The sequence below is a fragment of the Somniosus microcephalus genome, chromosome 5, assembly GCF_052327205.1.
Source record: "Somniosus microcephalus isolate GS21.2 chromosome 5, FLI_Smic_1.0, whole genome shotgun sequence".
NCBI classification, from domain to species: Eukaryota; Metazoa; Chordata; class Chondrichthyes; order Squaliformes; family Somniosidae; genus Somniosus; species Somniosus microcephalus.
The window spans coordinates 44507438-44527894 of NC_140991.1; the positions used below are offsets into that span (position 1 = coordinate 44507438).

Consider the following 20457-nt stretch of genomic DNA (forward strand, 5'->3'; position numbering starts at 1 on the left):
CACACTAGGCTGAGGGCCTCCCTGTCAATCTGGGCGTAGTTACGCTCGGCTGAGGTTAGTGACCGAGACGCAAAGGCTACTGGCCTCTCCGAGCCGTCCGGGAATTTGTGTGACAGCACCGCTCCAATGCCATAGGGTGATGCATCACACGCCAACCGAATTGGTAGTGCTGGGTTGAAATGAGCCAACGCCTCTTTTGATGTGATCAATGCTTTGCTCTTCTGGAAAGCTCGTTTACATTCGTCACTCCACTTTCATGGTACCCCCGTTTGCAGTAGGGTGTTCAGTGGGTGTAGTACGGTAGACAAATTCGGCAAGAACTTATGGTAGTAGTTCACCAGCCCGAGGAACGACCTCAGTTGTGACACATTTTCCGGTGCTGGAGCCTTGACTACTGCCTCAATCTTTTCAGGGGAGTTATGTAACCCCTCTTTATCAATAACGTGGCCACAATACGAGATCTGCTTCTGGAAAAACTCGCATTTGTGGCGATTAGCTCGGAGCCCATATTCCTTCAATCTAGTGAGCACCTGCTCCAGTTTGGCGAGGTGATCACTGTCATTTTCGCCTGTGACCAGGATGTCGTCCAAATAACACTGGGTCCCTGGAATCCCTTGCAGGACTTGTTCCATTGCCCTTTGCCAAATAGCCGGAGCTGCTGCTACCCCGAACACCAGCCGGTTGTATTGGTAGAGACCTTTGAGTGTTGATCGTGAGGTACTGTTTCGAGGCTTCTTCTACCTCCATTTGCAGGTACGCCTGGGCCAGATCAATCTTAGTGAAGCGTTTCCCTCCAGATAGCGAGGCAAAAATATCTTCACTCCGCGGAAGCGGATACCGTACAGTGTGAAGGACTGGGTTCACTGTCACCTTAAAGTCCCCACAGATGCGAACCTTCTTTGGTTCCCCAGGCGTATTACTCAACGACCTCTTCATTACAGGAACGATGGGTGTAGCCCACTCGCTCCAGTCCACTTTGCACAGTACTCCTGAATGTTCCAAACCTTCCAGCTCTGCTTCGACGGCTGGGCGGATCGCATAAGGTACCGGTCTGGCCTTAAAAAAAAAAAAAAAAAACAACAAAAAAAAACAAAACTTTGGGCTTGCATTTTCCTCTATTTTGATCGTCGCTGTTATGCCTTTTAGTGTTCCGAGTCCCTGCTGGAACACTTGTGCGTCAGTTAGCATTTTTGACAGTCGTCCAGGTGTGACGTCGTCATCCTTTTTGGCATCTACAGTCAGTGCTTGTATGGAATGCCAATCTAGCTGTATCTTCCAGATCCATTCACGTCCTAGTAGTGGTGGTCCTCCATCTGGCAATACATATAGGTCCATTTTTGGTGTTTCCTTGCCGTTCTATATAACGTTCACCCTTATTTTTCCTTTGTGGTAGACTTTTTGCCCCGTGTACGTCTTCAAGAAAATCTTTGTATCTCTCAAGGGTATATGTGAGAATAGCCGCTTGTAGTCCCTTCGGTTTATGACTGTTAGGGCTGATTCTGTGTCCAATTCCATTTTCACTTGGACTCCTGCTATCTTGAGCGTGACCCAGATAGTTTGGTGATCCTCCGTTTTGATCACATTATGTAGTTTCAGACAGCCCAGCCCTTTGCTTCCGGAGTCTGTATCACTCTTCTGTTCGTCTGAACTACTCTCCGTCACCTTATGTACCTTCTTGTACTTCTGTGGAGATTTCTTGCTGCTGGTTTTCTTTCCCGACCTGCAGACTCTTGCTATGTGTCCTACTTTTCCACACTGTCTGCACACTTTGTCCTTGAACCAGCAATCATTATGGTCGTGTGTTGTTCTGCCGCAGCGATAGCACTTCACTGTTCCGTATGACATTTCATTTGTGCCATATTCTTGCGGTCTCCGTTGTATCTCTGCAGCGTCCCGTGCTGCTGCTTCGTGTGATACTGCAATGCTGAAAGCCTTGTCCAGCGTAAGATCCTTTTCTGATAGAAGCCGTTTCTGGGTTCCTTCACTTTGAAGCCCACACACAAACTTGTCCCTTAAAGTATCTGCTAGTCCCGTTCCAAACTAGCAGTGTTTCGATAGCTTGCGCAGTTCCGTTAAATACTCAGCATTACTTTCCTCTTTTTATGCTGGTTCCTTTTGTGAAACTTAAATCTTTCTGCTATCAGCAGCGGTGTGGGGTTTAAGTGGTCCTGTAGGATTGACACTATGTTTTCAAAATCCTTTTCTACTGGCTTCTCTGGGGTTACTAGGTTTCGTAGTAAGCCATACGTTTATGCACCCATTGAATTCAACAATACCAGCGCTTTCTTGTCATCTGGCACTTCATTCGCCTTGCAGTATACTTCTATGCGTTCGACATATGTCGTCCAATCTTCGACTTCATTGTCGAACGCTGTGATACTGCCACTCTTCGGCATTTTTGGGTGTGGTTAGACTGGCTTAAAATGGCGTCTCCCGCGCTTTCCTTTCTTCCCCGCTGCGGCTTAAAATGGCGTCTCCCGCGCTTTCCTTTCTTCCCTGCTGCGGCTTAAAATGGCGTCTCCCGCGCTGCTGCCAACGCCGCTCTCGGCGGTCCTCGTGGCAAATGGCGACGCCCTGTGGGTTTCGTGCACTGCTCCTGCGCTGCTGCCAATGCCGCTCTCTGCGGTCCTCGTGGCAATGGCAGCGCCTCGCGTTTTCCTGCGCGCCTCTCTCCCCCGTTGACGCTGCTCGGCCCTTGAACACCGGCTGTGCTCTGCGCGTTTTCCTGCGTGCCTCTCTTCCCCCGTTGACGCTGCTCGGCCCTTGAACACCGGCTGTGCTCTGCTCTCGTTTCTCTCCCCCGTTGACACCGCTCGGTCCTGAACACCGGCTGCGCTCTGCCCTCTCTCTCTCTCTCCCCCGTCGACACTGCTCGGCCTTTTTCTGTGGCCTTTTTCTGTGCCGCTCAGTCGGCTCTAGCCGCCGCTGTCCGGGAAGGGTCTGCGCAGTACCTGTTGCCAGGCTGTTTCGCTGGACCACCGTGACTGGAAAGCCAAGCCTGGCTCTCGACAGCCTCTGCTGCGATGCTCAAATCTCCACTGGATGACTGGGCGGTTGCCCGTGGTCGACGCCCGTGCTTCTGGACTCGACCTCCTTCCACTGTTCTCCAGGAGCGAATCCCTGGGAGGTGATGCAGAGTTGCAGGTAGGTTCGAATCTGCTTGTCGCCAATGTTATGTCCGTGTATCTTGATGTTGTGTCCTTCAATAATTAGAGAACAAGACTGCAGGGAATGATTCAACAGGTGTTTACTGAATGAGGGTTACTCTAGAACTAACTGTACAGATCACTACTCAGGGTTTATATACAGGTGTGGTCACTGCCGGTACTACAGTATACAGGAGCTGTAAAAAGTAGTTCTCTCCCTTAAGGTATATATACATTACAGTCCGGACCTTGGGAGCCCTCCGGTAAGAGCGTAGATTTTTTTTCCAATAGGAGGCATCTGCACGCAGGAAGCCTCCTATCGGAACGTATGGGCCAATATAAATGTCTTCCAGCAAGCCAGTATTCTCATAAACTCTGCAAGAAATAATCAACTTACCCACAAGTTGGTTGTATCCCTTTAAATAGCGCTGGTAGGGGGTGTGTTCTGTTGTGCGTGTTCAGGAGAGGCCGTTGATTGTAACGGCGACGCCCAAAATGGCAGGTCGTGCGTCAAATCAGCATTGCACGCTGACTGGCGTCATGATCTGACTACTCTGCATACTGTCGGCGAGCGCACGTCCTGCCTGTGCTATCACCCTCACCAAGATGGTGAACAGTGCGGGCCATGCTGGAAGCGGGCGAAAGCGAGGTGGCCGCCATTTTTTTCTTCAAACCAGCTCTAAGTGCCGGTGCTGAGGTGTCCTGACTGCAACATGCTTCTGGCTCAGAAAGCATCCTTATTTTAAAAGCAGGCCCTATGGCCGTTCTCTTATGCCTATTTAGCTGTGGGAGGTCACGAGCTTCCCCTCAGACTGCAGGTTTGTGCTCCTGCTTTGCATCCACCACCAGCTTTTCGTGCTCATCTGTGGTTTGTAAGTCACCTGGTGCATCCTTGTCACCGTAACTAAAAGAATACCCTGGCTGGATGGCAATGAGTGACACTGGCTGCTGTGAAGTACTTGGGAGGTCCAGACTAGTGGCCTAATGAAATTGTTCCATGCATAGAAAAAGGAATGGTTAAATCACATGCGACAAGAGTTCCATATATCATTTTTCTCCTTGAGTGAATGCATTGGTAGCATTGAGTTACTAGTTAGAGTGAGAATAAAGAGATAATAAAAATGGTACCAGCCCTTAGCTTGAGTGAGGTTCTTCAAATTGCCCACCCCACTTCCTCTAAAGTCTCTGTGCCAAGCAGCCCGAGTGTTGCCTTCTCAAAAAAAAAGCGACTGATCATTCTGTGGCTCTCTTCTTGTATTGGTCTGTTACTGGCAGTTATATACTGCTCTGTACTATTGACTTAACACACCCATATAAATGTCTATGGCAAATAGCACATATAGTTACTGTATACTGCGTAAGACTTGGTGCAAGTTACTCAGTTTATGTTTGTATATGCGATAAACTGTATAGTAAACTACGTGTTCAAAAATAGCCAGGGATGATGCAGTGTGTTAAACACTGACCTTTTACCTCTGTCGCATAGACTTAAATCTGTCTCACACTGGTGGGACGAAAGCCTGCTTGGTTCATTGGTTGTAAGACTTCCATCTGACAAGAGTTCTATCTGACAAGAGTTTGCGCAGTACTCTTACAACTGCACTTATGAAATCCTAACTGTCCAGCCTTTGGTCTTCCATTCACCACGACATTTCTGCAGCTACCGATCTGCTCAACCACACCCTCACCACCACCTTTGATGCCCTAGTCCCTATTAAAACAATTACTCTCTCTCACCCTGGCAGTTCCCCCGGTACTGCCTTATCTTTGCTCCCTTAAGTCCAAGGGACACAGACTTGAACGGATATGGCGGACAACTGGTTTAGCCATTCACCGCCAGATCTGGCTGGACCACATAAAGCATTATCGGGTCCTGCTCTCGTCTGCCAAAATTGCTCACTATTCCAGAATCATTCTAGAATGCAAAGATAAATCCTGGCTTTTATTCTCCACTGCTAACCTTCGTCTTAAACCCCTCTCCCCTGTCTCCTCCACCCTCACCTCCAATAACAAGTGTGGGGAGTTCATGGACTTCTTTGTCTCTAAGATTGAGACCATCCGTTCAGCTGCCTCTGCCACTTCCCTTCCTTATCCTAGCCCACCAGGCCAAACTTCTTCTAAGGTTTCCCCCTGCCCTAGCCTTGAACGCGTATCTTTCTCCAGTTTCTCTCCGATCTCCCCTCATGACCTCTCCGTGCTCATCTTGTCCATGAGACCCACTTCCTGCTCCCTCGACCCTATTCCCACCAAACTGCTGACCACCCAACTTCCTTTTCTGGCTCCCATGTTAACTGACATTGTTAACGGTTCTCTCTCCTCAGGTACCGTACCCCTCTCCCTCAAATCTGCCGTCATCACCCCTCTCAAAAAAAACAACCCTTGACCCCTCCGTCCTTGCAAATTACCGCTCCATCTCCAACCTCCCTTTCCTCTCAAGTCCTTGAACATGTTGCCACCTCCCAAATCCGTGCCCATCTTTCCCGCAACTCCATTTTTGAATCCCTCCAATCAGGTTTCCGCCCCTGCCACAGTACCGAAACAGCTCTTGTCAAACTCACAAATTACATCCTTTATGACTGTGACAAAGGTAAACTGTCCCTCCTCATCCTTCTTGACTTGTCTGCAGCCTTTGACACGGTTGACCACTCCATCCTTCTCTAAAGCCTCTCTACCGTCGTCCAGCTGGGTGGACTGCACTCCCCTGGTTCCATATCTAATCGTAGCCAGAGAATCACCTGCAATGGCTTCTCTGCCCGCTCCCGCATCGTTACCTCTGGTATCCCCCAAGGATCTATCCTTGGTCCCCTCCTATTTCTCATCTACATGTTGCCCCTTGGCGACATCATCTGAAAATACAGCGTCAGTTTCCACATGTACACTAATGACACCCAACTCTACCTCACTGCCACTTCTCTCCACCCCTCCACGGTCTATTGTCAGACTGCTTGTCCGACATCCAGTTCTGGATGAGCAGAAATTTTCTCCAGTTAAATATTGGGAAGACCGAAGCCATTGTTTTTGGTTCCCGCCGCAAACTCCGTTCCCTAGCCACTAACTCCATCCCTCTCCCTAACATCTGTCTGAGGCTGAACCACACTGCTTCAACTTGATAGTTGATAGGTAAAATGATCCTTATCAAAATGGATAGCACCACCATCATGCACTAACTCAACAAAGTAGGACCCTTTCTATGGTCTGAGTTTCTTCACTAGGATTATCAAAGGAAAATAAAAATTCATTCGGATTTTTGGAGCTGACACCAGTTCTCTGCTCCTGAATAGGAACTTTGTCATTGGTTGAAGGATTCTTGTTCACCAGAAGATAGTGAAGTGAAAAAAATCCACCAAAATCTTTCTTTATTCGTTCCTGGGATGTGGGCGTCACTAGCAAGGCCAACATTTATTGCCCATCCCTAATTGCCTTTGAGAAGGTGGTGGTGAGCCGCATTCTTGACCTGCTGCAGCCCTGGTAGTGAAGGTACTCCCATAGTGCTGTTGGGTAGGGAGTTCCAGGATTTTGACCCAGTGACAATGAAGGAATGGCGATATACTGCCAAGTCAGGATGGTGTGTGACTTGGAGGGGAAATTGCAGGTAATGGTGTTCCCATGTGCCTGCTACCCTTGTCCTAGGTGGTAGAGGTCACGGGTTTGGGAGGTGCTGCTGAAGAAGTCTTGGCGAGTTGCTACAGTGCATCTTGTAGATGGTACACACTGCAGCCACGGTGCGCCGGTGGTGGAGGGAGTGAATGTTTAAGGTGTGGTGGATGGAGTGCCAATCAAGCGGGCTGCTTTGTCCTGGCTGGTGTCGAACTTCTTGAGTATTGTTGGAGCTGCACTCATCCAGGCAAGTGGAGAGTATTCCATCACACTCCTTACTTGTGCCTTGTAGATGGTGGAAAGGCTTTGGGGAATCAGGAGGTGAGACACTCGTCACAGAATACCCAGCCCCTGACCTGCTCTTGTACCCAAAGTATTTATGTGGCTGGTCCAGTTAAGTTTCTGGTCAATGGTGACCCCCCAGGATGTTAATGGTGGGGGATTCAGCGATGGTAATGCCGTGAATGTCAAGGGGCAGTGGTTAGACTCTTGTTTGTTGGAGATAGTCATTGCCTGGCACTTGTGTGGCGCGAATGTTACTTGCCACTTATCAACCCAAGTCTGAGTGTCATCCAGGTCTTGCTGCATTCAGGCATGGAATGCTTCATTACCTGAGGAGTTGTGAATGGAACTGAACACTGTGCAATCATCAGCAAACATCCCCACTTCTGACCTTATGATGGAGGGAAGGCCATTGATGAAGCAGCTGAAGATCGTTGGGCCTAGGACACTGCCCTGAGGAACTCCTGCAGTTGTGATAAAAATATCAAGAGTCCTGGGGCTGAATGTTCCAAACACCTCCCTGGGTATGTCCTGTCTCATTGGCAGGACAGACCCACTAGGGGTGGTGGCACAGTGGTATACAGTCGGGAAGGAGTGGCCCTGGGAGCCCTCAACATTGACTCCAAAACCCATGAAGTCTCATGGCTTCAGCTCGAGCATAGGCAAGGAAACCTTCTGCTGATTACCACCTACTGCCCTCCCTCAGCTGATTAATCAGTACTCCTCCCTGTTGAACACCACTTGGAAGAAGCACTGAGTGCTATCAAGTGGCACTTACTCACCAATAACCTGCTCAGTGATGCCCAGTTTGGGTACGCCAAGACCACTCGGCTCCCGACCTCATTACAGCCTTGGTCCAAACATGGATAAAGGAGCTGAATTCCAGAGTTGAGGTGAGAGTGACTGCCCTTGACATCAAGGCAGCATTTGACCGAGTCTGGCATCGAGAAGCCCTAGTAAAACTGAAGTCAATGGGAATCAGGGAAAACGCTCCACTGGCTTGAGTCATACCTAGCACAAAGGAAGATGGTTGTGGTGGTTGAAGGTCAATCATCACAGCCCCAGGACATCACTGCAGGAGTTCCTCAGGGCAGTGTCCTAGGCCCAACCATCTTCAGCTGCTTCATCAATGACCTTCCCTCCAACATAAGGTCAGAAATGGGGATGTTCACTGATGACTGCAGAGTGTTCAGTGCCATTCACAACTCCTCAGATAATGAAGCAGTCCATGCCCGCATGCAACAAGACCTGGACGACGTTCAGGCTTGGGCTGATAAGTGTCAGGTAACATTCGTGACGCGGAAGTGCCAGGCAATGACTATCTCCAACAAGCAAGAGTCTAACCACCTCCCCTTGACATTCAATGGCATTATCATCGCTGAATCCCCCACTATCAACATCCTGGCGGTAACCATTAACCAGAAACTTAACTGAACCAGCCACATAAATACTGTGGCAACAAGAGCAGGTCAGAGGCTAGGTACTCTGCAGCGAGTGTCTTGCCTCCTGACTCCCCAAAGCCTTTCCACCATCTACAAGGCACAAGTCATAGTGTGATGGGATACTCTCCACTTGCCTGGATGAGTGCAGCTCCAACAGCACTCAAGAAGTTCGACACCAGCCAGGACAAAGCAGCCCGCTGGATTGGCACCCCATCCACCACCTTAAACATTCACTCCCTCCACCACCGGCGTACCATGGCTGCAGTGTGTACCATCTACAAGATGCACTGCAGCAACTTGCCAAGGCTTCTTCGGCAGCACCTCCCAAAGCCGCGACCTCTTCCACCTAGAAGAACAAGGGCAGCAGACGCATGGGAACACCACTACCTCCAAGTTCCCCTCCAAGTCACACACCATCCTGACTTAGTATATCGCTGATCCTTCATCGTCGCTGGGTCAAAATCCTGGAATTCCCTACCTAACAGCACTGTTGGGAGTACCATCACCACACGGACTGCAGCGGTTCAAGAAGGTGGCTCACCACCACCTTCTCAAGGGCAACTAGGGATGGGCAATAAATGCTGGCCTTGTCAGCGATGCCCAGATCCCATAAGCGAATAAAAAAATAATAATTGACCTCCAACAACTACAACCATCTTCCTTTGTGTTAGGTATGACTCCAGCCAGTGGAGAGTTTTCCCCCTGATTCCCATTGACTTCAATTTTATCAGGGCTCCTTGATGCCACACTTAGTCAAATTCTGCCTTAATGTCGAGGGCAGTCACTCTCCCCTCACTTCTGGAATTCAGCTCTTTTTCAATGTTTGGACCAAGACTGTAATGAGGTCTGGAGCCACGTGGTCCTGGCGGAATCCAAACTGAGCATTGGTGAGCAGGTTATTGGTGATTAAGTGGCGTTTGCTAGCACTGTCGATGACACTTTCCATTACTTTGCTGATGATTGAGAGTAGACTGATGAGGCAGTAATTGGCTGGATTGGATTTGCCCTGTTTTTTGTGGAAGGACGTACCTGGGCAGTCTTCCACATTGTCGGGTAGATGGCAGTGTTGTAGCTGTACTGGAATAGCTTGGCTAGAGGCACAGCTAGTTCTGGAGCACAAGTCTTCAGCGTGACAGCCGGGATGTTGTCAGGGTCACTTAGCCTTTGCTGTATCCAGTGCGCTCAGCTGTTTCTTGCTAGCTAATGACCTAGAACATTTGGACGTATTGTTGGATAATCGCAGAAATACTTTTTATTTTTCTTGAGGATCACTTCTCTCATAATGGAAGGTAAATTAATGACATCCTGCCATATTTTGATGATTGTGTAAATGTTGAAAGGATGTGGGAATTAATTTATTGATTATACATGGCTTTAATTTTGTCATGGTAATTTCTTGTGCAAATCATAAATTAGTTGTGATAAAAATATCAAAAGTCATGAAAATCATAGTAAAAAGTCATGAAAACTTGTAAACATTATTGCAGTAACCAAAATACTTTCTTTGTAGTAACCAATGAAGTTCACAGCACACGAGAGCATTTGGCCCATCATATCACAGAAATCACAGAAACCCCACAGTGCAGATAGAGGCCATTTCGGCCCATCGAGCCTGCACCGACACATATCCCACCCGAACCCCGTAACCCCTACATCAACACATATCCCACCCTATCCCCGTAACCCCACGTATTTAATCCCCCTAACACTAAGGGTCAATTTATCATACTCAATCAACCTCACCCGCACATCTTTGGACTGTGGGAGGAAACCGGAGCACCCGGAGGAAACCCACGCAAACACGGGGAGAATGTGCAAACTCCACACAGACAGTCACCCGAGGCCGGATTTGAACCCGGGTCTCTGGCGCTGTGAGGCAACAGTGCTAACCACTATGCCACCGTGCTGGCTCTTTGCTAGAGCAATATAAAGTATCTGTGCTGGCTCTTTGCTAGAGCAATATAAAGTATATCCCACTTTCTCCCTATATCCCTGTATCTTCCTCTGCTTCAGATATTTATTAATTTTCCCCTAAAAGATGCAACGGTCTCTGCCTCAACTCCCTGTAACAAATGACCTCATAAAATACTGTAAAGTTCATTGTGCAGTTTCCCATCTTAAATTTAAAAAAATCTCTTAACCCCAAATCTTTTATTTATTAATTCTCATGATGTGGTTGAAACTGGCAAGGCTGCATTTATTGCCCAGAAATTCGGGTCTCCACGGGTGAGTACGCACGTGGTACTCACCCGTAGGCCCAATGGAAGTGCCGGTTTCCTGCATGCACTGCGCATGCATGGGAAACCGGCACTTCCTTTCCCCTGAAAGAAGGAGTTCAGAAGTCGAACGCGTGTGCAGGAGAGGCTGCGCGTGTGCATCGAACTTATGTTTTTCTTGCAGGTTTTCCTGGGAAGGTAAGTCTCCAGAAGTTAGACATGTAAAAAGCAGTCGTAAGGCCTGCTTTTTACAAGGTAAGTGGTGAATTAATTAAAATTAAAACATTTTTTCCACAGGTTTATTATTTTTAAATACTTTAAAGAAAGGTAAGTTTATTTTTAGCCCCTGTTAGAAAATGTAATTAATTTTTTCAAAAATTTAAATTATTGTTTAAAATAGTTATTTCATGTAATTTATAGTTTATTTTAAAAATGTGATGGTTTTTTAAAAAATTTATTTGAAGATTTAGCGATGTTTTGGGGCTTGTAGTATTTATAGGTTTGACAGGTCAACTTATGAATGAAGCATTCCCTGCTACCATTGGCTCTCCATGGCCCACGTGATCCCAGGGGATGCATCGAACTAACTGCGCCCCTGGGATACGCAAGCACTGCGCGCCGGCAGTTGGAGGAGGTCCAGGATTGCAATTCCACGGGGGCCCACAGCTCAACGGCCGGCGCAGTAGGTAAGTGCAGGTCGGGGGCTTATACCCGTGGGAAGCTCCCGACCCGAATTTCTGGGCCATTAAAAATACTTTTTAAAGTAGAAAAATAACCAGAGACTGAGAAATGGAGGAAGAAATATTAGGGGCAGACAAAAGTGAAGTGAAGAGATGGGAGGATGCAAAGAGGCCAGAATTGGAAGAGCCGAGGGCTGTACAAGAACAAAGGGCTGAATTTGGTTGCAGGGCCAGGGAATGGCAAAACCGTGGAATGATTTATAGGGGAAGGCAAGAATTTTGAAATTTTTAATTCGGCGGATAGAGAGCCAATGAAGGTGGCATAGATAGGGACAATAAGGGAAAGGGACTTGGTATATAGTGTGAGGTTAGCAGAGTTTCAATTTGTGGTGGACACTTGGGAGATCAGCAAGGACAGCATTAAAGTAATGAGGGTAATTTTGACTTTGTACGATGGTGTAAAATGGGTGATAATGAATCGACAGCCTGTTTTGCATCTCCTGATTTTTATTTCCATGACCTCAAATATAAAATTATCACCTTTAGGTTTAAATCGCTTTGAGGCCTCGTCCCTCCCAAACTCTGTAATCTCCTCCAGCTCTACAACCGCAAACTTTGTTTCTCTGACTTTGGCCTCTTGTGCGCCAGAGTCAGAGCGGGGTTTCCACTGCACTCCCAGCAAAGTTACAGCAGCAGAACTGGGGTAACTCTGACAAAATTCCCAGCCTTGAATCTTCAACCATGAAAAGTTGAATGGAAGGCAACCATATCTATATACAGGAAACTTTGGTTTATCCGGAGGTTAAATGTCCGGAAAGCTCTATCAACCGGCAAAATTCAGGAGTCGGTTCAGATAATTTTTTTTCTTTTCTCCAGTCCTGGCTCTGCAAGCGTCTCTGTAGCTAAGCAACAGCTTCAGCTAGATGCTTGCAAGCTGCGCTGACTGCTTTGAAGCTGTTGCTAAGCAACATGGTTTGTTGCTTCACATGGAGCTCTGAGCTCTGTATGTTTTAACATTAGCGCTGGTTTCTACGGCAGTTTTGATCTAACGGCACCAGCTCAGTCCCGTCGGTGCCGGATACCAGAAGGTTCCCTGTACCTTATTAAAAAGCTTGTGTATGCATGCACTTCCTGTAACTAACTACTTCCTGTTGTCATTTTTTTTGTCACGCTTTTATGTCAATATGTAACACTGAAATGCCTATATAAATATTATAATAGGATTTCCACATGTATACAGTGTCTGTAATGCTGTAATTGCTGGTTCTGGCTACTAGAAATGGTGGTGCAGCAATTTTTTTTACTTGGCTATCTCTTCAAACACTGTCTCCATCTTGTTTCTCTCTTTCCACATAAGAAAGCTTCCAAATCAGTTTTCAGCTTTTAAATTTTTATTTATAAATGTGGATTTAATTCTCCTGATATAATTTTACATTCTATGCTTTCTGTCACTCCATTATTACTGAACTGTTCTCGCGGCGAGCAGTTGCGCTTTATTTTCCTTTCACTCTTAGTTTGACATCTGCATCCCATGCACTGTTAACTCCTCTTTCCATGAAGTCACGAGCTTCCCTGCCTTCTCGTGTCTGATTGCTGCTCCGCTCCCATTTTTACTGCCTCCGTTATCTGTGGGCATGTCGTAACCCAGACCACAGGCCTGTTTCCTGGTCACGAGCCTCCTCCTCCTTCCTCTCCCTCTAATATCCAATCACCATCTGGTAGTCTGACATTTCCAGGTATGATAGAGCAGAAAGGTTCATTCTTGGTTTGCTCATCAATCATTTTGTTGGGAATTTCCGAAGTGTTGTACATAATGATGGCTTTTGTTTTAAGAATCAAGAAAAGTTTTCCTGGCAGTCGATGGGTAACTCTAGATTAGTTAGTTGAAGGTCAGTTGTAGGGATACACTTGAGCCCCAATTTTAACACCCGGCAGTAGCCATGCAGGTGGAAGCTGAAGCATACCAAAAGCATTCCACAGCGTGAAGCCTGGGAGAGTTTAACTACCTGGCTTTAACCGTATTGGCCCCATCCATCTCCCACCCAAACCTGGTGGGAAGTGCTAGCTGGGCCGGTGGGCAGGCATGGAATGTTGGGCGGCAGGAGACCACCGCTGGGAACAAAAAGGAACAGTCCCTGGCAGTCTGGTATGTGGTTAGGAGGAGGGTCGGGACGGCCTGTCAGTTGCGGAGTGGAGGGAAGCCCAGGGTATGGGAGGCCCGAGGTTTTCTTGTGGGGTCCGGAGGCAGGCAATGTTAAAATCAAACCCATAATTCGAGATAAAATGACTAAACATGTAGAAGTGCATGAGTTAAGCAACGACAGCCAGCACAGATTTGCTAGAAGTAAGTCTTTTTTTAAATTTATTTATTTATTCACTGGATGTGGGCACCTCTGGCAAGGGCAGCATTTAGTGCCCATCCATCAAGAAGGTGTTGGTGAGCCGTATTCTTGAACTGCTGCAGTCCATGTGGTAAAGGTCCTCCCACAGTGCTTGTTGGGTCTTAACATCAAGAAAACCAAAGAAATCATTGTGGACTTCAGGAAGTCTAAAGGCGGAAGTCACACCCCCATCCACATCAATGGGGCTGTGGTGGAAAGGGTGGACAGCTTTAAGTTCCTCGGAGTCCACATCACGGAAGACCTCTCCTGGTCCCTCAATACCTCCTCTCTGGTGAAGAAGGCCCAGCAGTGCCTATATTTCCTAAGGAGGCTGAAGGGATGTAACCTGTCACCCCTGATCCTCTCTAACTTTTACCGCTGCACAATAGAGAGCATCCTGACGAACTGTATCACAGTATGGTATGGCAGCTGTAGCTACTATGACCGGAAAGCCCTGCAGCGGGTAGTCAAAACTGCCCAACGCATTACCGGCACCCGGCTACCGACCATAGAGCACATATACCAGAAACGCTGTTTACGGAGGTCACGGTCCATCATCAAAGACCCTACCCACCCCAGCCACAGTCTGTTCACCCTCCTGCCATCTGGGAGACGCTACAGATGCATTCGCACCCGTACGACCAGATTTAGGAACAGCTTCTTTCCCAGGGCTGTCATCCTACTGAACTCCACAAATAAACCCTAAAGCCTGCACATCTGCCAATGCACTTTATTATGGTTATGTTTATGTTAATGCATTACAAGCCAAATGTATGTTGAATGTTTAAATGTCTTAATCTAAATGTACACTCTCGGGAGCCGCAAGCCTACATTTCGTTGTACTGCACTTGTGCACTAACAACGACAATAAAAGTTGATTTGATTTTGATTTGATTTGATTCGACGATGGTAGTGCCATTGAATGTCAAGGGAAGGTGGTTAGACTCTCTCTTGTTGGAGATGGTCATTTCTTGGCACTTGTGTGGTGCGAATGTTACTTGCCACTTATCAGCCCAAGCCTGGATGTTGTCCAGGTCTTTTTGCATATGGGCATGGACTGCTTCATTATTTGAGGGTAAATCTAATAGTCACTTGAAGGTGTGACTGATTGGAAGGTTGGATAAAGGGATTGCAATAGATTTAGTGGATATGAATTCACAGATATTAAGTGGTGTAGAAAAGGTTAATCCTGACACTATTTGAAGTTAAATTGCAACTGCTGGACAAAGTAACGTAGGTACAAAATAGTTCAAGGAAACCTTGGGACTGATGTCAGGAAGCACTTGTTCGCATAAAGAGTGATTAAAACTAGAATGGTCTTTCAGGTAGGCTAGTGTAGACAAAAACTCGAGTCAGTCAAGATGCACTTAGACACTGTAGTGGGGTACTGTAGTGTGCTATGGAAAGATGACATAGATGGGAAATATTTACACAAAGCTATGAACAAATGAGGGAGCCCGTTTATTGACCTTCCACGAGTACACTTATAGAATGCTTACTTTCTATGCCTAGGAAATAGAGTTTGATGCCTATAGTGGATGCAAAGCGGCTCAATTTTGTGATGTATCTGTGATAGGGAAAATAGGTTCTTAACCTTGGTTCTGCACAGTCCACAAACTATGGCACACAAACTGGCTCACTGCTCCAAAAGGTTGGACACTTCAACCACAGTGAACAAATTTCTCTTCATTTTTGAAACAAATCTGGTGGCCTGGTCAATAAGTGTGTCAAATAGTCTGATAATGAGCCATGCAAACCAAGAACCCCCCAGATCTGAACCTTGGTATGTGTTAAAGGGGGAGGGGGGGGGGGGAAGGACATTGGCTTGGCTACCTGATCCTGATGACCATCCGGCTACCTGATCCTGATGACCATCCGGCTACCTGATCCTGATGACCATCCGGCTACCTGATCCTGATGACCATCCGGCTACCTGATCCTGATGACCATCCGGCTACCTGATCCTGATGACCATCCGGCTACCTGATCCTGATGACCATCCGGCTACCTGATCCTGATGACCATCCAGCCACCTTTGCCAGAAAGTGTATATATGTGGATGTTGTGTGAATAATTAAGTTTGACAGTGATGCCTAATGATGAAATAGCTTATGAACACTCATTGTCTCAGTTCACACACCAAGAATGACAAATTGGGTAAGGTACTGGGGCACTGCTGCTGATGTGAAACTGTCACCCTGGCATGTATCACTGCCTTGCATGGCTCAAAAGTTGTTTTTAAAGTAAGACATGTTATGTGAGGAATCTGTTGGATAACAGAGTAAGATAGCTTTGAGATTTGTGACATGAAAGAAGTTTAATATTTTAAGATAGTAAATTCTTCAACCAATTTTATTCAGTATTGATGTTTGGTCTGAGCTGTAATGTTTTACAGTGTTTATTTTCATTTTAGGGATTTTCGTGATAACAACATTTCAGTTCTATGGAGAGAAAACTGGTTTGTTTATCCAAGTGTAGAATATCTGTGAGTATGCTTGTGAGTTACACGAATAATAAAATTATTTAGCAGATGTTATGTTCTATTCTTTGTTCCCTAACTTCCCCTGACTGTCAACTTAAGAAATCAACACTAACTCTCAGTATGAGTTGATGGTTAATGGAAAATCATGCTTAATTCATATTTTACAACACTGGGCTGTTCGCATTGACTTTATTTTCTATCAATTAACTTAATTCCACATGACATTGAGAAGCAGCTGAAGGTATTGGACACAGCAAAAGCTATGGGCCTCAACAACATCCTGGCTGTAGTGCTGAAGACCTGTGCACCAGAATTATCCACCCACCCCCCCCAGCCAAGCTACTCCAGTGAAGCTATGACGATTGACACCTGACAAGGTGGAAAACTTTCCAAGTATATACTATCTGGAAGTAATAAAGGCATGTGAAGGTGTCAAAGGCAGGTGGCTGAGCTAGGGATGGAGGCAGGCACTGTTACAGAGTTAGAAGTAGGCGGTCATTGTGATGGAGAAGATATGGATTTGGAAGCTCAGCTCCGGTTTGAATAAGATGCTGAGGTTTGGTTCAACCTGACAGTAAGATGGAGTTGGGGGTGAAGATACGGAGTTTGTGGCAGCGACTGCAGTCTTCCCAAAGTGTTTAAAAACAAATGCTGTTAGGAGGTTGGTGAGCAGTACAATATGGATGCTTTTGAGCACCATGCAGGGAGCCCTGACTTTCCCAACTTCACAATGAGCAGACATTGAAAATGTGTCTTACCCTTGCATCATTATGGAGTAGTTTATTCTGCATTATTTAGTGCAGTATAACCATGGCATTGCTGAACTTGCCTCATTTACCTCTCTATTTCTTCTTTGTCTTTTTTTCTCTTCACAGTCACCTGGTTGCTAATTCTGATATCACATGTTTTCTCTTGATGGAGAACTTTACTTGCTAATTAATGTCTATTTTCTGTATCACAAAACATTTGAGTGTTCTTAATTGAGTGATTTGGTTGCTCTATTTGACTTTCATTCAGAAGGCCAGCATTTGGATTCCAATAACAATAACAAACGTCTTTTAATTTGGAAAACATTGCAAAGTGCTTTAATTGAGGGAAGGAGAAGAAGAAAATATAAATAGACAGAGAGTAAAAGAGTGGATGCCAAATCATGGTACGAGAATTACGAGAGGTGACCAAAAGCTTGTTTGAAAAGATGGGTTTTCAGAAGGTTTTTAGGGTGGAGAGGCAAAAGGGAAGGGAATATGGTCTCAGTCATTGGATATATTCAAAACAGAAGTCGATAGATTTCTGACTAGTAAAGGCATCAAGGGATATGGCGATACGGCCGGTGAATGGAGTTGAGGCAGAAAATCAGCCATGATCTCATTGAATGGCGGAGCAGGCTCGAAGGGCCAAATGGCCTACTCCTGCTCCTATTTCTTATGTTCTTATGGTGGGGTGAGGAACTAGAGGGATTTCAAGATGAGGATTTTAAATTTAATGCAATGGGAGTCAGGAAGCTAATCTAGCTCAGTGAGGACAGGAAGGCTGGGGGAGCTGGACTTGGTGTGGGTCGGTTTAAAGCAGCTGAGTTTTTAATAAATTGAGGTTTATAAAGGATGGGAGGCTAGCATGGAGACCTTTGGAGAAATCGAATGTAGAGGTGACAAATGCACAGATGAGGGTTTCAGCAGTAATGTGAGTGAGTAAGGGGTGAGGTGGGAAATATTATGGAGGTGGAAGTGAGGTGGTATTGGTGATGGACATGATGTAGGATTTAAGGCTCAGCTCAAAGTTGATCAAGACCCTGTGATTTTGCATGTTCTTGTTCAGCCTGAGAAAGTGGCCAGAGAGAGGATTGGAGCCAGTGGTAAGAGGCTGAAGTTTATGGCAGGGTCTGAAAATGATGGTTTCAGCTTTCCCAATGTTCAGTTGGAAGAAATTTTGACTCATCCACAGCTTGATTTCAGACAGGCGGCCTGACAGCACAAAGATGGTGTGGGGTTGAGGGAAGTGGTAAACAATCAGAGCTGGTGTCATCAGCATACATATGGAACCTGAATTTTAATTGTGATATCTAACCATTAAACTTTAATTGTAAAGCTTTCTGCTTGTTGGATGTCAGGAACACCTTTATGGTCAATATTATGGTCTTTATTTCCACTTCACTAGCATACCAGTCCATTCGTAATCACCTCCAGTTAGTTGGCCTTCCTAAGTGGTTTGTTAATTCAGTTGCTTTTCTTGCTCTTATTTTATTAATTTTGTAACTTAAAATGTTTGGAAAAAATCTTGTTAAATTGCATTAGATCTTTTTATAACTGTTCGTGGGACCATCTACATGCATGTCTGTAGAAGTTTTTTGAATGGGGTTGTATTTTTGATAGAAGCATAAAAAATGCATCAGGGGCTAAATTCGATAGCCCCTGAAAACGGGCACCGGGATTGTGATAACGCAATTAAACCCCGCCCATTACTTCCAATGCAGGCCAGCACGGCTACTTCGTGCTAATTTACTTGATTGCTGTGTGCAGCCAGTGCTGACCGTGCTGTTGAGTGGCTGCATGCCTTAGCAGGGGGCCCAAGATTGTGCGAGGCTAGCACTACTTAAAGCTAGCCTGCATTACTTAAAGCCAGCCTGCAGCTCTTAAAGGCGAGGTGCATTGTGACTGGAGCAGGTGATGGAAGTGGCTGTGGAAGACATTCTGAGCAAGAAGAAGATGTACTAATGGCACAACAGGGGAGAGAGCGGGCTCCCAAGATTTTTCAACACACTGGAGGCCTTGGTGGAGGAGGTGGAGTGGAAGCAGGATGTGCTGTATCCACAGGAGGCCCTCCAGATAAACTTTGCGAAGGCAGTGGGACCAGATAGCCATGATGGTCAATGCCAAGAGTCAAGCCCCGAGGACCTGGATACAGTGCCACAAAAAGTTCAAGACCTCGCACAAGGTCAGTGAATTCATTTTTAAATGCCATATCCCACCAACTGCATCACTAACCTCACACACTGCTCAATGCACCATAAGAACATAAGAAATAGGAGCAGGAGTAGGCTGTTCGGCCCTTCGAGCTTGCTCCGCCATTCAATGAGATCATGGCAGATCTTCTGCCTCAACTCCATTCACCGGCCATATCGCCATATCCCTTGATGCCCTTACTAGTCAGAAATCTATCGACTTCTGTTTTGAATATACCCAATGACTGAGCCTCCACAACCCTCTGGGGTAGAGAATTCCAAAGATTCACCACCCTCTGTGTGAAGAAATATCTTCTCATCTCAGTCCTGAATGGTCGATCCTTTATCCTGAGGCTGTGGCCCCTGGTTCTAGACTCCTCAGCCAAGGGAAACATTCTCCTGGCATCCACCCTATCAAACCCTGTAATAATTTTGTATGCTTCAATGAGATCCCCTCTCATTCTTCTGAATTCAAGAGAATACAGGCCTAGTTTACTCAATCTCTTCTCATACGACAGTCCCGCCATCCCAGGAATCAATCTCATGAACCTTCGTTGCACTCCCTCTATGGCAAGTATATCCTTCCTTAGGTAAGGAGACCTAAATTGTACACACTACTCCAGGTGTGGTCTCACCAAGGCCCTATATAATTGGAGTAAGACTTCTTTACTCCTGTACTCAAATCCTCTTGTAATGAAGGCCAGCATACCATTTGCCTTCCTAATGGCTTGCTGCACCTGCACATTCACTTTCAGTGACTCACGTAGAAGGACACCCAGGTCACTTTGAGCATCTGCATTCCCCAATCTTTCACCATTTAGGAAATACTCTGCCTTTCTGCTTTTTCTACCAAAGTGGATAACTTCACATTTATCCACATTATAATCCATCTGCCATGTTCTTGCCCACTCACTGAGCCTGTCGAGATCCCCTTGAAGCCTTTTCACATCCTCTTCACAACTGACACTGCCACCTAGCTTTGTGTCATCAGCAAATTTGGAAATGTTACATTTAGTCCCCTCATCCAAATCATTGATATAGATTGTGAATAGCTGGGGCCCAAGCACCGATCCTTGCGGTACCCCACCAGTCACAGTCTGCCATCCTGAAAAAGACCCGTTTACCCCTACTCTTTGTTTTCTGTCTGTTAACCAATTCTCAATCCATGCTAGTATATTACCCCCAATTCCATGTGCCCTAATTTTGTTCACCAACCTCTTGTGTGGGACCTTATCAAAGGCCTTCTGAAAATCCAGATACACCACATCTACCGGTTCCCCTTTGTCTACTCCA

At 46.3% G+C, this 20457-nt stretch overlaps 1 protein-coding gene across 2 annotated transcripts in view; it reads left to right on the forward strand.

Annotated features, from left to right (window-relative positions):
• Positions 1-20457, forward strand: part of LOC147117022 (uncharacterized) — a 242969-nt gene that overhangs the window by 34042 nt on the left and 188470 nt on the right. Inside the window, exon 2 of one of the 2 annotated variants that reach the window (XM_085987596.1) lies at positions 16158-16229. The exons of the other annotated variant lie outside the window; for it this stretch is intronic. Coding sequence (XP_085843722.1) covers positions 16158-16229 — 72 coding nt within the window. The remainder of the gene's footprint in view (positions 1-16157; positions 16230-20457) is intronic. 2 annotated transcript variants of the gene reach the window in all.